Source organism: Caretta caretta, chromosome 7 (genome assembly GCF_965140235.1).
Source record: "Caretta caretta isolate rCarCar2 chromosome 7, rCarCar1.hap1, whole genome shotgun sequence".
Taxonomy (NCBI): domain Eukaryota; kingdom Metazoa; phylum Chordata; order Testudines; family Cheloniidae; genus Caretta; species Caretta caretta.
The window spans coordinates 43,848,656-43,864,717 of record NC_134212.1 but is presented as its reverse complement, the minus strand read 5'-3'; the positions used below and the strand labels follow the sequence as shown (position 1 = coordinate 43,864,717).

General features: G+C 40.1%; 1 protein-coding gene across 2 annotated transcripts in view; it reads right to left on the bottom strand.

Moving 5' to 3' along the window:
- NT5DC2 (5'-nucleotidase domain containing 2) overlaps positions 1-16,062 on the bottom strand; it is a 58,155-nt gene that overhangs the window by 12,873 nt on the left and 29,220 nt on the right. For both annotated transcript variants that reach the window (XM_048859207.2, XM_048859210.2), the window contains exons 6-10: positions 14,165-14,293; positions 8,895-8,955; positions 8,087-8,189; positions 7,353-7,454; positions 4,260-4,341 (exon numbers count right to left, since the gene is read on the bottom strand). In XM_048859207.2, the coding sequence (XP_048715164.2) occupies positions 4,260-4,341; positions 7,353-7,454; positions 8,087-8,189; positions 8,895-8,955; positions 14,165-14,293 (477 nt within the window). The remainder of the gene's footprint in view (positions 1-4,259; positions 4,342-7,352; positions 7,455-8,086; positions 8,190-8,894; positions 8,956-14,164; positions 14,294-16,062) is intronic.

The window sequence follows — 16,062 nt, the reverse complement described above, 5'->3', positions numbered from 1 at the left end:
TAAGCAAACTACCACTGCACTAGCTTCCAAGAGCAAGAAAATTGCACTGACTAGTCTCCTCACTACACCACTGCCAGTTAGCCATTGCATGTGCATATAGCTACACTGACAACTCCATTAAATCCCTGGCATTTGTCCAGTCACAGGAAATGGCCAATTACTCAAAATTTAGAACTGTACAGCAATTTGCAATCAACATTTCAGTTTATTTTCTCAGAGCTACAATTCACTGCAAGAGTGACATTTGTACTTTTCCATGGAGTTTGTACATTTCTTCAGGCAGCCCATGATCTACTGTATGTTGCTAGGAGTCTGCTATTTCTGTGGTTAGCCTGTAACCACCAGTTCACAGAAGGCAGGAAATAGTGCTTACTCTGGGAACTTGCAGGAAGCTGTATTTTAAGTGTAAATTGTATTTAAATTGCCATGCTACTAACCAGAAGAAATCAGCCGCCATTCTGCAGTTACCCCTGGGAGTGGACTGATCAGCCACCATTCTGCAGTTACCCCTGGGAGTGACTGATCAGCCAACAGTTTTCTCCATAGCTCATTTTCTGAGACTGATCATTTATACTGTTCATTGTTAAAGCTCTTATTTTGGCTTTCCAACTTGTATTAATGAAAGCTAGAAATTAGTTTACAATTCCCGCACTGGGCTCTCACATTGCCAGTGTCACTTCTCACTCACTAACATGGCCTCCAGAGAAAACAAAGAAAGGCCAATTCTAATTGAAGTTTAGTTTCAAAAGTAAGTGACAGATTAGACACAGTCAGGTGCTTTTCAGCCCTTTCTGTGAATTTCCTAATCTGCTGAGTAGAGAAAAATTGAGGGGTTTGCTCTCTTTAGAATTAATCCTAAAAGACAAGACATGAGCAGCGGCAGTCCTCAGGATCAAGGCATAGGAAGGGCTGAGTGTACCTATTTACACAGGAGGGGTATATAGCATTGCCTGGGAAATGGATTAGACAGACAGACAATCATGCAAACCTCAAATCTTGCCGCACTTGACCATTATGTCAGTCTGGTTCTGAATAAAGAAAGGGATGCCAGTTTTCCCTGCCCACCTACTTTTCTTTAAGTGCTCATACACATGTGCAATGCTTTGCAGAGAGTAACCAATCAGTCCTCACAATATCCTCATTAGGAAGGGAACTCTCTCGTTATCTAGAGGGAGAGCATTTTGGAAAACAACAACAAACAGCAACAACAGTATTTAGGGTGCCAAGTACTTGGTCAGCACAGGCATCTGATTTTCAACTAGGTAAAGAAGAAATCTGCAATCGCGTTGCATGAGTCACGTACAGACAGGGATAACAAGGCAAACTGTTTTAATCATGCTGTTAGGTATCAACACTAGAGCTTTGCAAAAGCTATACAGCATCATCAGGATGCAAGACGACGTGCTTTGTTCTATTTGAGACAGGGTTTTTATAGGGTGGACACCCTTTTCGTAGGAAGATGGTCTTGTAGACCACATCCCTTCTTATCCATGCAAAGGCCATCTTTTACTACTTGCAAACAGACAACACCACAGCTAGTATAAACAACTTACCAGAAAATAGGAAAATACTTTAAATTAATTTTTGACAGACTACTATGCATGAAATAATGAGAGTAAGCACCTCAGTACGCTATCGATAATAGTCCATGGACCAGAGCATGAGAACCCCCAACTTGGAAGATTCTTGTAAATGTAGGATTTACGAATACTACTTGGATTAAAAGATCTCAAAGCAATTCACAAGTCATTCTCACAACATGCCTATGAGGTAGGAACTCAATTTCTGGCTCTCCTATGGGACTGTGTGAGATCTTAGGAAAGTCAGGAATCTTTATATTTGTAACCACATGTAAGATTGAGTTAATATCTACCTCAGAGGCAATTACCTTCTCCTTGAGTAGCAAAAGACGCAATGTGTAAAATATAATCCATTCTGCAGGAGGATAAATGCTCCCCTTCTCAGTTACACTGAAACAAGCCTTTTTCATCCAAAGTAGCTGAGCAGGGTCTGTTTCTAGGTAATTACAGAGTTTGATAATTGGGTCCGGTGTCTCAGCCCCTGAGCTACACAAGAAGTCCATAGGGAAAGCAAGCTCAGTTGTATACTTTTCTGGACACATAACCTGGATAACAAACTGGATCAGAGATGTGGACAAGAGACTTTTCTGCCAGGTAGTATTTTTGTGTAACTTAAGTTTTGGGCCAGGCTAACAATAATCTCTCTAATACAGGGCTAGATATTTTTAAGCCATTTTATGATACTGTTTCTGCAAGACAGCTAACAAAATACTTGTATTTAACATACTTTGATCAGAGTCTCAGAGCTATGTCAGTCATCGACAGAAGCCTTAAAGAGAAGCTGTCCTTTGACCTCAGACGAGGGTAATGGCTTTGGGTACAAGGTCTCTGAAATGAAGGGTTTGAATCTTGCTCCCCCAAAGCAGGTCTGCACAAGCTCCCAATCACCCTTGTAAGCACCATTGGGACATCTGGGAGAATTCAGTAACTGGTAAAGTTATGAATTAATTTTGCTGCCTAAGAAAGCTAAGGGAATAATAATGGAGACTATCAGACACTCCCACTAAGTTGTCTCGAAAATTCCAGTTACAAAAAGGCAAATCTTTATTTTAAAGTGTTACAAAGAAGGTTACAAGATTAAGCAGAGAACACTATTGACTATTCATACAAACTGCTTATTACCAGAATAACCTTAACCCATTATTAACTATTAAATGCTCTACTGAAATTAATTATTGGAATCAAAAACAAATATTTTCCAGTTCTCCTTTCTTCCTGTGCAAGGAAAGTAAATGAAGTCAAAATCTGCTTGCAGTTACCTTGGAAATAATAGCAGAATCTAATTCACAAGCCTGCTGCTAAAGCAAGTAGACATAGCTGTTACTGATCTTTGCCCAAATTCCTCCATATTGACTACTAGGGAGGGTAAGTGTTAAGATATAGCAGTGATGGAAAGCTTTTGGCCTGTGCAATACGAGTACCAGAACTGAGACATATACAAGTAGAACTTGTCACTGAGGTCCAACACCGAAGATTAAAAATCTTGTCAAATCAACAGGGAGCTATGCCATTAAAGGGGCTTTTTTGCCATCACTCCCATCCTGTACTACAGAACATGGGACATAAGTCTGCAATATTTAAAAACTGGAAGACAAATGAAATGCAACAGTCACTCAAATACACAAATGGCCACATTCTCCTGTTACATTAACACAACTGCATTGACTGAAATGAGTTTGTGTCAGTATAACCAAGAGAAGAATTTCTCTCTGAAGAATGCATGAAGTACACCGTCTATTGAAGAACAGAGCAACATCCAACTTTGGTACATTCATGAAACAGAACAAAGACAGCTTTTTATTTATTTGCTATCTTAGATATTTGTTTCACTTATTGCTTTTCAAGGAGAAACTAATACATGAGAAATAGGGAAAAGATGAAAGAATTTGATGTTCTTGGGGCAAGTCTACACACAGAAAGTGCACTGGTTTAATTAAATCAGTGTACCTTCTGTATGTGGACTCTCTTGTACAACTAGTTATATCAGTTCAGTTTGCATCTGTTAAGTGCACAGGCACAAGCTAAACTGATATAAACCAAATTTAAACTGATTTAAGAAAGTCTCCATATAAAGTTACATTGGTTTAACTAAATAGTTATGTAACGAAAGATGTGACTTTTTAATAAGTACAACTGTGTTTAGACTAGGCCTTACAGTTGCAAGGGTCTTAATCAGACCTATTATCCCTAGAACAGAAGAATCCCAGTTTTAAAGATCTGAAGCATAATAGCAGAGATCTGACAGATGTACTGGAGGTTCTGAAAGCATCTGAGAGTGGAGGTGAGGGAAAGGGATAGGATGAGTCTTCAACACCATGGGAATCTTCAGGGTGAGAGAGAAAAAAAATAAGGAATGGAAGATGCTATCTGTAACATTAGCAACCAGTGTGTGTGGATTCTGACCCATGCCACATGCCCTCTTGCCCTTGTCACGTAACTGAGACCAAGACTCCCTTTCCAGCACTCCTGTGTTTCACACCCCATTACACCAGTCACCCCAAATATGCAGATGAGCTATTTTTCATATCACCAAGACTGTACAGCTTTTCTGCTTAAAAGAAGGGAAAAAACTTTCACCAGGCTTTCCCAGGAACTTCGAAGAACATAGGAATTATATTAGTCCCCATGATTTTAGAGGTAATGAGCAAAGGAAATACAAGGCTTTATATTTTTATTTACCTGTTTGTAGATCTTTCCCTTTTCTAGTTTGTTTATTTTGTCCCATTGGAGTGAGCCTTTGTCATCCAATTTTCTAAAAGGTCTAAAAAGGAAACGGGGGAGCAAGAGTTAAGTAACTCACATTTTTCCAATGGCCATACACAGCTGTAAATCATATCATGAAGCTCCTAAATTAATGTTATGTAACTTGTACAGAGTGAATTTTAAGCAAAAAAAGTGACCTTTAGCTTCCTCTTCTCATGAGGATAAAATCTAGTTCTAGCCTATTAAAGTTTTTGTATTAACCCTCCCTACACTACAACACCTGAAAGGTCTGTATTGCTTTTGAGGGACCAGGAAAACAAATACTACAGTCAGTCAGTCTTTTGCCCAAACATGTTCCTACCCTGGCTGCTATCTCGTTTTTGAGGCAAAACACACCCCATTACATACTACACTACTAGGGAATCTCAGAAGAGGGAAAAGCAGCTCTTGTAGCAGCAGAAACTGGGAGCTGGTGGAATGGGGATGTAGCCTCCTTTCCTAACAGTATCTTGGCCATGATACAACCTAGAAGTAGAAGAGACTCCTCTGTGTGCCATCTTGCTGGTATCCCATCAATGTAGGAGTGGTCTCTGTTGTATAGTTTCTGTCCTAGTGTTGTGACTAAAAAGCAACAGGGATGCTAGCCATTTCCTTGGGAGATGGTTCCACAGTGTAATACAGCTCATGACCAGCAAGCTCTTCCTGATATGCAGCCTGTGTTTTCTTTCACCCTATTAACCCTTATTATATGACTTGCTGCTCTGCTAACAGTCCATCTCATTTTGGGGTATGTGCCCTTCAAATATTTGTAGGGTTATGTCTCCCACAACCTCACTTAGTCATTTAGCCAAATTCTACTTAAGATTAATTCATTCTCTCATAAATCATGCATATCTGGCTCCATTTAAACTTTATCTTACAATTTATAGCACTAAGGCATTGGTATTCAAAAACCCCAAGGTCTACCTGTTGTACCTAGATACCAAGACAAGCTGTAAATCTTTCTCATCATAATGTAGATTAGTCACCTCCTCATGCCTGAAACGAAGGGAGGTGCCCACCTCTGAGTGGATGTTAGGTTCCTAATAATGAGGAAGGCTGACTTGAGATTAAATAAATGAAAAAATAAAAAACATTCTGATGCCGCTTTCCTACGCTATTAGGAGCTTATGGATGTGAGAGGGGGAAATAAGGAAAACTAGTTTTATCTAGTGTGCATATTCCAAGATACTGTACCAAGAATGCTTGTAACCCTCAGCCTTTCAGAGTACTCTCACTTTCTGATCCTGTTTTGGAATGTTACTTATTATTAGGATTTATACAAAAAAACAAAAGGGGGCATCTAACCAGAGCGGTCATAAAATTACAGACACAAAATTATACCATCCACAGAACAAACTCCCCTCTCCCACACATAGTAAAGCTTTGAAAGAAATTCAAACAGCATTCATTATTTAACATGGTTTATAATGATGTACAGAAAACAGAATATGAAATAAGATATAAAGGTTTAGCGCTACATAGTAAGGAGCAGCATAGTAAGAACAGGACTATTATTCACTATTTGCACAGAATCAAATACTAGGTCCTGGAGATGGGCCTGGGACCGTGTCCCCATACCTAAGAGTTTCCAAACCAAGGATGATTAGAGATGGAGAAACATTATTAAAAACAGTAGTAAATTTAAGAGTTCTCTGAGAGAACAAGTGTGCCTAACACCAAGATACAGTTATTTAGATCTTTTGATAATTATTCAAACAATAGCGTTATTTATACATAGCATTGTCTGCTAACCAGTTGGTTCAACACAACTGTGAATTGTGCAGTATTTTATGTAAATTATAGTGGTGCCCCCTAGTGCTGCCCTGGAACAAATGAACTGGTTGTGACAAACTCAGTGTTTATATGCAGAGGTCTCGTATTAAAAATAATAATAATAAAAATATTTAAGTTGAAAGCATTCACTGAAAGTTACAGGAATGTTAGAAGGTAGAAGTTAACTCTCTCCAATGTGCTACTGTTTCTGCAGATCTGTAGCATAAGTGGTCTTTGGTGGGTCAGTAAGCAGCATTGTATGGCCACGTCACAGGATGAATGGCTCTCAGGGAACATGGGTCCTCCCCCACCAGACATACTTCGTGCACTTCCCCAGGCGGAGAAAATGAGCAAAGTACATGACAGGCAGGCCTTGAGTGGGCTGGAGGAAGGAGACAGCAAGGAGACAAGACGGATGCCTGTGGAGACCTAGAGGGGAGACTCCAAGTAGGAAACCCAGGGAGAATCAGCATTCAGTACTGACACAAAGGAGCACAAGAGGGGAGCTCAAGGGCTGCTAGGAGACTGCAGAGCCTAGGAAGAGCTACAAGTTGAGCTCAGAGGGCAAGCTGAAGGTTGTTTTGAAGTCTGAAAGAGAAGACCGATCCTCAGAAAAGAAGGGCTCTGCTCAGCTTGAAACTGGGGTGGAAGACTTTGTTCTGGACTTGGATTTTTTTTTATGACTTAGCTAGAAGGCCAAGTCACCACAGCAACCAAACCAGGATGGACAATTGGGAGAGCCACATACAGATTGAAAGTACCAAGTAACCACCCAACTTAAGTTACTTTGCCATTTGTTGGAAGGCTTGTTAAGTGCAGTAGGGGGAAAAAAATTGGCACCTTCACAAGTTATACAATGTCCAGGCATATTCAGCTTTCATACAAAAGCATTCTGCTACTCCGTTCCTTTCCATTTCTTCTTCTGTATCATAAAACTTCTGATTTTACTTTGTTAATGTCCCAAATTTAGGAACAAATTCTGCTTAGGATTTCAATAGAATTTTTTATTAACTGAGGAATATATTTGCCCTAATAGATGCTAATGAATATCAGGAAGCAGGGGACCCAATTCTGCACCAGGCTTAGAATTTATGATCTAATACACACACACACACGCACGCTCCCACAAGAGGGTGGATGGTTTTTATAACAACATTTTTGAGATGGGTGGAGGGAGAAAACAAAGAAATGTTGGCTTCTGAAAAGTTCTACAAGCCACCATGCAGCAGTGCAACACGCTACAATGGAACATACTTGCGTCTGTCAGTGAAAAAGGTGGGTTTATCAGCTTGCACAATGACCATGTCAAAGAGGTCCCGCCAGTTCTTGCCAACCATGTGTTTCATTCCTTTATCTCTGCAAACAGATGGAAAGGTTAATATTCCAAGTAATCCCCTCTCTGGCATACACAACCCAGAGTAAAATCCATAAAAAGCTTTTTTCAATTGGGCTTAAAACTTTTTTTAATGTAATAAACCTTGAAGCGCAGAGACTTCAAAAACCTTCTGACTCCATTTGACTGTACATAGGAGTTGCACACCAGTTGTTGATCACTAACTTACTCCTACCATGACCTAAGGAATTCTCCCTCTACCCTACCCTCAAAGCTCAGCAGCTGTCCACACAACTCTGTGCCTTCAGGAAGCAGAGCAAGTCTGCTGGCTCAGGAGATATTGTTCTGTTGGTATCAGTAGTAAAAATGATGGCAAAATAATACTGGCCAGTCACAGCCCCAAAAGAAAGTCAGAACAGCTCCTCCCTCAAAGACAAAAGAACTCTTGTGTGGTATGTGTGTTTAATAATCTTTTACCACAAGCCACTGCTCTCTTCCCCCACATTGAATAGCATTCCACTGAAACATCCCATTAAAAATAGCCAGTTTACTGTCTTCAAATCCTCATTGAGGAAAATAGGCCCCAAATCCCACGGTCTAATGCATGCAACTATAACCATTAATTCATATTATTTTTGTAATAGAGGATACTCACACAAAGCTGAAGGGGCTGTTTGTAATAAGGAAGAGTTTCTTGTTGAGGTTAACCAGTCTGTTTAGGACAGCATAAGTTTCATCCCCATGAAGAATGTATTTCTCTATTTTTAAAAAAAAAGTCCGTATCACCTTTTACTATCAATTTTTTCCACCCGCATATTGGTAAACATTTTGCCAGAGGGTTTTTAAAAAGGTTACATATGACATCGCCTGGAATGCAGAGGCCCATACTCTTGGGTACACAGCATTATAATTATTGAAATAATAAGCAAGATGAATAGAGCATCACAGCAACAACAAAATAAAAAGCTAGCTTTACGTACTAGAAGAGTTTGCCACCCCCATACACAACTGAGTGAACGTGCTTTTGGGAGGCAGGTAAATGTGAGAAGGCTCCCTGTATGTGAAGAGACAAGATGAACAATTACAGTGTCATAGGGCTGACTATATTGTGGGGGAAAAAAAGAGCTCATCTACAATAGCTATGGCCTTCCCATATGGCATGTTTTCCACTTAACTGCTAATATCCCCAACTTATAGGCAAAGAAAATAATGCTGGAGGAATGAAAGGACTGTTCTTTTCTTTGTAAAGCATCCTTGGTCAGTACCAAAATACCTCTTTCAACTCCTTGGATAGCTTTAAGCATAAGCTATGAACATGACCTTACTGTATCTTGCTATTATCACTATCATTTCTAGTCTGGTGATGTACTGTAAAACCAATAAATCCATTTACACATGTAAACATTCAATAAAATATGCATTAGCACTGAAAATTAAGAACAATGGATTTAAACTTAACTGACCCATGTCCTTCTCAATCCATTTGTACATCATTCCTTTCACGTGCACATCTTTAATGGCATCCTAAAAAAGCGGAAAACAGCTTTCAGTTTTAAATCTGGCATTAACGGGACTATTTTCTACTGCCTCAAATGCAACCTTGTTGTCAAGATGGATCAACAGAACAACAACGCATCTGCTTCATTTGCTGCAAGGACAAAGAGCTAAGAGGACAATAAGCCAAGGACATTCTGCAAGGGGATTCACTATTGTAAGTATAAACAACTACATTTATGAATTTGAACATGGTAGGGAGAGAACAAAAAACTTGGTTTTATTCCAGCCAATGGAAATAAAGACATGAACTGTAATTACCATAATGTGTTTCAGAGGGGTACCCATGTTAGTTGTTTTTGTTGATACAGACAAGGAGTCCTTGTGGCACCTTAGAGACTAAAATTTATTTGGGCATAAGTTTTCAGATGCATCTGACGAAGTGGGTTATAGCCCACGAAAGCTTATGCCCAAATAAATTTATTAGTCTTCAAGGTGCCACAAGAACTCCTCGTTGTTTTTGCAATTAATATGTTTACATAAACAATGAAAGTCTAAATTAAATTATGCTTTGGGCAACTCGATTGATCCTGAAATAATGACCACCTGGCTTTGAGTCCCAAGCAGGGTCTGGGAGTGCTCCGTAAAGGCAACACAAAAAACCCTATGGAAAGAAGTGATCACAGTTATCAGGCTTGGTACACCACTGTTCCTTTGCAGGGTCTCTGGGAGTACACCCTTCCAGATGTCAGGCTTCAAGCCTCATCTCTCCTGGGGTGGAATTCTGCAGTTTACCTATTCTCAGACCAGGTTATAGCCCCTGGGTACCAAATCATGACTAAATTCAGCAGGACGGAACGGATGGAACCAGCCAACTCCTCTGCAACTGTGGATTTGAGGCTGACTTATCTGTCTCACTGTATTACCTTTCCTGGTTGGCCCTCAACAGCCCCTTTCAGCCTCTGTGACTGAGCTTTGGTCGACACTACAAACTTATGTTGGTATAACTAAGTCGCTAAGGAGAGTGGAAAAACCACACCCAGAGGGGCACGGTTATACCTGCTGAACTCCTGACATAAACAGGAGGGCTTCTCCCCAACATATCTACCACCTCTCAGGGAGGTGAAGTACCTATGCCAAGGGTACATAGCATCTTCACCAAGTGTAGACAAGACCTTACTCTATTCATTACCTATGCTGATGGGAGTAGGTGTACATAGTGTCTACAGTGAAGTGCTGCAGATGAACCACTGTAGCATTTTAAATGAAGATGTAACCACAGAGTTTAATAGAGCCAGAGAGTTTAAGGCCTGAAGGGAACATTTAGTTTGATGCAGAACTTCAATTTTAACCTGTTCTGTGCAGGTGTCTGTGTCAAGATTTAGGGGGTGTTGGAATGACAGTGTTCTTCAAGCCATCTACCAAAAAAATTCTCCCTATATAAACAAGGATCATTTAAAAAATATATTGATCTGCCTATGTGTCTCTCTTTCATTATATATAATAAGGTGAGGAAGCCCAAATGGTGCACAGGTCCTGGTCTCTTTCATACATATAGGAAAGAGACAGATACCCATGCACTATTTGGACCTGTCCAACCAAGAATCCCGACATCCCCCCCATCTACTAAGGCTTGCAAGCTACACACATTTGTTCCAAGAGCGTCACTCCTTAAATCAGCTCATTTTCAGATTGTGTTTGTTAAATTTGTTTTACTTCTGTTTTTCAAAGCCAAAACCAAATTCGGAGGGGGGGGGGAGAAGGAGAGCGAGTGAGTGAGTTACAGACACTTTTCATTTGTAACGGTTTGGAGTTATATAGAAGTTTAAGCTCCCTAGGAAAAACTTTAACTGGACATTTTTAGATCAGACACGTTCCATCATATCACATGTTGTACCCCTTCACTGCAGATTCCTATATCAGGGTCTACAATAATTTTAAACGTTTATATGCAGCAGTAGCTGCTTACCAGGTTCCTTTGTGGTGGTGGCAGAGCTGATGTTCAGCAGCCGCTCGAAGGCCATTTAATTGCTTGCTGACGGAGGACCAGCATTGAAGATTTGAACTGCACATCGGGACAGGTTTAATAAATTGCGCTTAAGACTTTCAACATTTGGCGTTCAGAGATAAAAATCTGGTTAAACCCTAAAAACCGATGCCCCATGTCATTCACCAGTAGATCGGTCTACTGGATTAAGAGGCACAGGTACCAAACTGTGATGGAGTTATCACCACAAGTGCAAGCTCCTGTGCAGAAAAAGTCTCTCTTCTGATGGCCTACCATTGGTGACGCAAGCAGACAACAGTAAGTACTTATGTGCCAAATCTACATTCATAGTGGAGAAAAGAATGCAGGTTTGCTAGGCTCCTTGGTCAGACTCCTTAGCCCACACAAATAAAAAGAGAGCCCACATTTATATTGCAGCTGGAACCTTGAAAACCCTGGGAGATGCCACGTGATGTTAGAAAAGCTCTCTGAAGGATGGCACAGTCAACAAACAGTTATGCCCTTCGTCCGCCAGTACCAAGATTGCAGATCAACCTGAGCCTGTGAACAAATTGCTCACTTGCTTTAATCCCTGTGGCAACCAGTTAATATTTGACCTTTCAACCAGTACAGAGTGCCCAGCTTCATATTAAAGACAACAGCAGGTCTTTGAGAAGTGCCCCAAGATAACTGTGAATGTTTAGATTGCCCATGATAAATGTTTCTTGCCCACTAACAGCACCAGTTAGGATAAGTGTTGCCAACATGAGCCTGATCCTAAAAATACCTTTTAGTTCACTGAAAAAGATTTCCTGCAAGGGTGGAGGAGGGGCTGCCAGTTTGTTTCCAAAGCTATTCCCAAAGTATGTGCATCGTTATTCTGAGAATGCTCAGTTCTAGGAGTTGGCAACAGAGTGGGAGGAGTTTTGTATTTATTTCTTCACAAGAACTTCTGTCCTACTTTGCTGAATAACATTCTGAACCATGCCTGGCAGATTCTTTGCCTTCCAAAACACAAGAATTAGCCTCAGGGAGTAGTTACACCAAACAGGTAAGGTTTTAAAGAAGTATATTTACCCTCATTAGTTCTCAAATCAGACAAGATTTCCCCCCTTTCCCCAATTCTGCACTCGCTGGACACCCATCAGAACACATCACAGCAGGTTGATTAATAATTATTGTGCTTTACATGTTCAGAGTGCTGTGTAGGTATCAACCCACACAATGCACCCAGTGAGGTATATGCTGTAAGCATCCACTTTATACATATGAGAAACTGCAGAAGATAAAGTGAAGTAACTTGAGGCCAAAGAGCAAGCCAATGCAACAGCCAGGATTAGAATTTAAGAATCTGAAAGTGCACTCATTCTTCTGGATCACACTGTAGTGAATATTGTTGCCATCCATTAATAAATGGCATTGTTTTAAATGTGCTTGTCTATACCTATAGTACAATCATTTGGTCCCAAGCTGTAAATCCATCCAATGGCTTTGAAGAAACCATCAACATGACTCCTCAGGACTCACTCCAAAACCAGACTAAATAAGTGTAATGCAATTCAGGAAGGCCTTTACGACCTTGATAACCAGCCACTAAAATAAAATATGCCATGTACATTTGTCTCTGTAGTCTTTTTCCCTGCTCTGTATATTACAACATTGGTAGGACTGCTCCCAGAAGCTAAAAGTTACACAGCTGTTTTATATACTTTCATCTACTATGCAAGGTGAAAATTTCAGAGACTGTAATGGTGAAAAGCATATCTTCAGATTAATCTACTTAATGAATTGTCCTTTAGAATGTTTAAAATAACCAGACACTAAGTTAGTACTAACTGTATAGAGATTTTTTTTCAACGCTTAGCAGCAAAAAGAGAAAAAGGATTCCATGTTTTGATCATACAAATACCTGTATTTTAAATCTGAACATCAGTTTGACAGAAAACTCTAGGTTAGGTTAAAGTTAGAACAAAGCTTCCCATGTTCTGAAGTGTAAACAGTCAGTTGGTGTTTTGAAACACCAACATCTTTTAGCTCACAGGTCTTTTTCTATTTTGCAATCAAATTATAAAAAAAGTGATGCTCAAAGTATCCGTGCTCTTAACATCACATAACCTCATAAAGACAGGATAAACCCATCTGTCCTCTAATCACCCCAGCAGGATATTAAGGCCACAGAGTAAAATAGAACATCATCAGTTAGCCCTTATCCAGTTGTTCTTACACTTTGGAATAGTATGGGTTGAAAGGATGCATCTTCCCTAGGAAAATGATGAGTTAACACAAGGTAAAAATCTTAGTGAACATGAGTTAAGACAAACCAGTTGGAGTTTTCACACGTTAGCAGGATGAGGTAAACCAGGTTTACCTTGAACTACCTTGTCGTCACTAGGATTTTACCTTGAGTTAGAATGTTCTAACCTTGTGTTAACTTTTTTCCCCACCAGGGAGGGCAAAAAGCATGTTGATGAAGTCCTTACCTTTAGGTGAAAGTTTGTACGCTGCTCCTCACAAGACCCCACTTAATCAAGTAGGAATTGAGAGCCCCTGCCCATGGAGGAGAAACCGTATGTCCTGCATAGGGGGAGACCTGGAGTCTTTTAGGGCTCTATCTAGGTCAAAGGACTCATGGGACTCACCCAAATTTTACCTATAAATTAACTGAAAATTCAGAATACAACCATGCCATTAAGCTAGTCAATAATCCCCTCACATGAGTGAAGAGATATCCTGCCCATATTGGTGGGCAACATCATAATAATTAAATCAATGCTAAGGGTTTGGGGTTGTTGTTTTTTTTTCCAGGGGTAGTGGGCCGATTTTATTTTATTAAATTGCTCCTTTTAAATAAGGGAGGATCAGACAATGGTCTACAGATAAAAGCTGGGACTTCCTGAAGCAAGTTGAATGAAATAATTCAAGTCTTCTGTCATTTCTGGGGCCCTGACCTAGCAGGCCTCTAAACACTACCAAAATAAATGTTAAAATAAATAATAAATAATAATAATAATAAATAATAATATAGTGATCTAATAGTATACAAAGAGAGCTCAAATGTTGTGGGTTGTTTTTTTTTTAAAAGCACTGTATGTGCACCAATGTTCCCCAATTAAAAAACTAGATGTTAGAAATAATAAAAGCTTGAGTTTGGATAGTACAGAATTCACAAGCAAAAACAAAAAGGCATAAGATTAACTGTGCCATATATATACGCACTATTGCATCAGCATTTCAAGTGTTCCTTATACTCACAGATATGTCCTTGTAAAGATGAACCTGGTCAAACTCAATGCCATGATTTATGAAATAGTCAATGACTGAGGAGAGCAGGGTCATTTCAGGAAGGGAGAAGATGTCCATGAATTGTTTAATTGAAGGACCCTGATCAGAAAGGGGAAAAAAAAGTTGTATTAGAAATTGCAAGAAAGCTGTGAACGTGGTGTTAAAGAGTTCAGAATGGTTTCCCACACCAATTAAGGTGGGGGGAGGCCCCACCACAGGATGGGAAGAAGAGAAGAGAAACATGTGGCTTGTAGCCATACCAACTTGTGCTGGGTTCCAGTCAAGCTCCACCAGCTAATTAGGGCTGGCTCACACGAGTTTCCAGACAAGACTCCAAAGAAAGCCTGTGTACTGCCGGATGTGTCAGCAACTTGCAGGTGACACTCTGCCCTTAAATTAGGTACTTATATAATGTAACAGTTCTTTGGAGCAAACAGGTTGCCTGACCACTGTGGTCATTCGATAACCACAGCACTTTCGACAAGATATGGGGAATTAGCCAACCTAATACAGAATTCTTCACTTCCTGTTCAGAACTGCTGTATAACATTGCAGTGCACTGAGAAATGGTTGTGTTCCACTCCCAAAGTGGCTACAGGTATCCCTGTAAATCCCCCTCATCCCTCTTACAAGACTGCCAGGAGGCTGTGTTAAATGTTTATTATGTGTTTCAAGACTCTCGTATGCAAAGGTATCAACACTTCAAAGTATTATGCTTAATTATTCTCCTGGTGAGGTTTCAGATGGTATTTAACTCATCAACAAGTAGCAAGATGATTTAAACAATGTGTGCCCAAAGATAACAATGGCCCGAAAACTCCTGCCACACAATGAGATAGAAAAAGGGAGAGAAAGAAACAGTTAAAGGCATCTTTGAAAAATAGCTATTATTGGTATAGTTCTAATCTTCAGTTTCCATGCAACTCCCCACAGTTATTTCAATCCTGTTAATTATGCAAAGGCTGAGTTTATTGTAAAAGTTATAAGATTAGTAATAAAAAATTAAATGACTATGGGCCTAATTTGGCCCCACTGTGAGCAGATATTACTCCACAGATTGCATCATCAAACAGCAGTTTTTGGACCATGAATTCTAGTTTAATACAATTTGCTAGCTTTATACATGAGGAGCTCTCTCCCTCAATACAACACAGATGCAGTGGTGGTTATTTTGTATCTCTTTCTGACGTACTAATATTTGGAAAAGATTCCCAAAATCTCTCCTGAGAGCTGCAGATGAATGAGTAATTTAGCTTTTCATTTGTCTAGTGCCAGAGCGGCTGTGATCATAATTAAAGACGTCTGGTGACGGAAAAACAGTTTGGGAAGTGCTCGGAACTGCTCAAGAATCTATCATATATCTAGCTATCAAGGATGTCTGTGCACTCATTGTATACCCCAGAGCCTGGAAGTTTGACCCGTAAACAAATTCCCTAGCAAATAGAGACCTATAGGCCCAGCACACTCCAGCACGTCCATGGCCTCAAAGTCAATGCATATAAAGACAATAACACGGAAATATACACACAAAGTATACAGATATGAGGAAGTGATCACGGAAGGCCTGTACCCCTGAAGGAAAGAGGGTGAGTGCTGACTCACTAAAACGTATGTCATCAAACCTTCTAGACGTAGTAGGCATTTTTCACCAGGCACAAAAGATAGAGCATTTCCAGAAACATTTTCCAGATGTTTAGTGTCCCCAACCCCATGGTGACAAAAGCACTACCACAGAGCTCAATGAGAGCTCCTTCTCCTCCCCCTCCACGGCCAGCCATTACTGAGGGAAACTATGCGCCAGTTCCTCAAACCAGACCACAAAAAAAGTGTTGCATCCAGGCAACCTGCACAGAGTTAAGATACTGTTC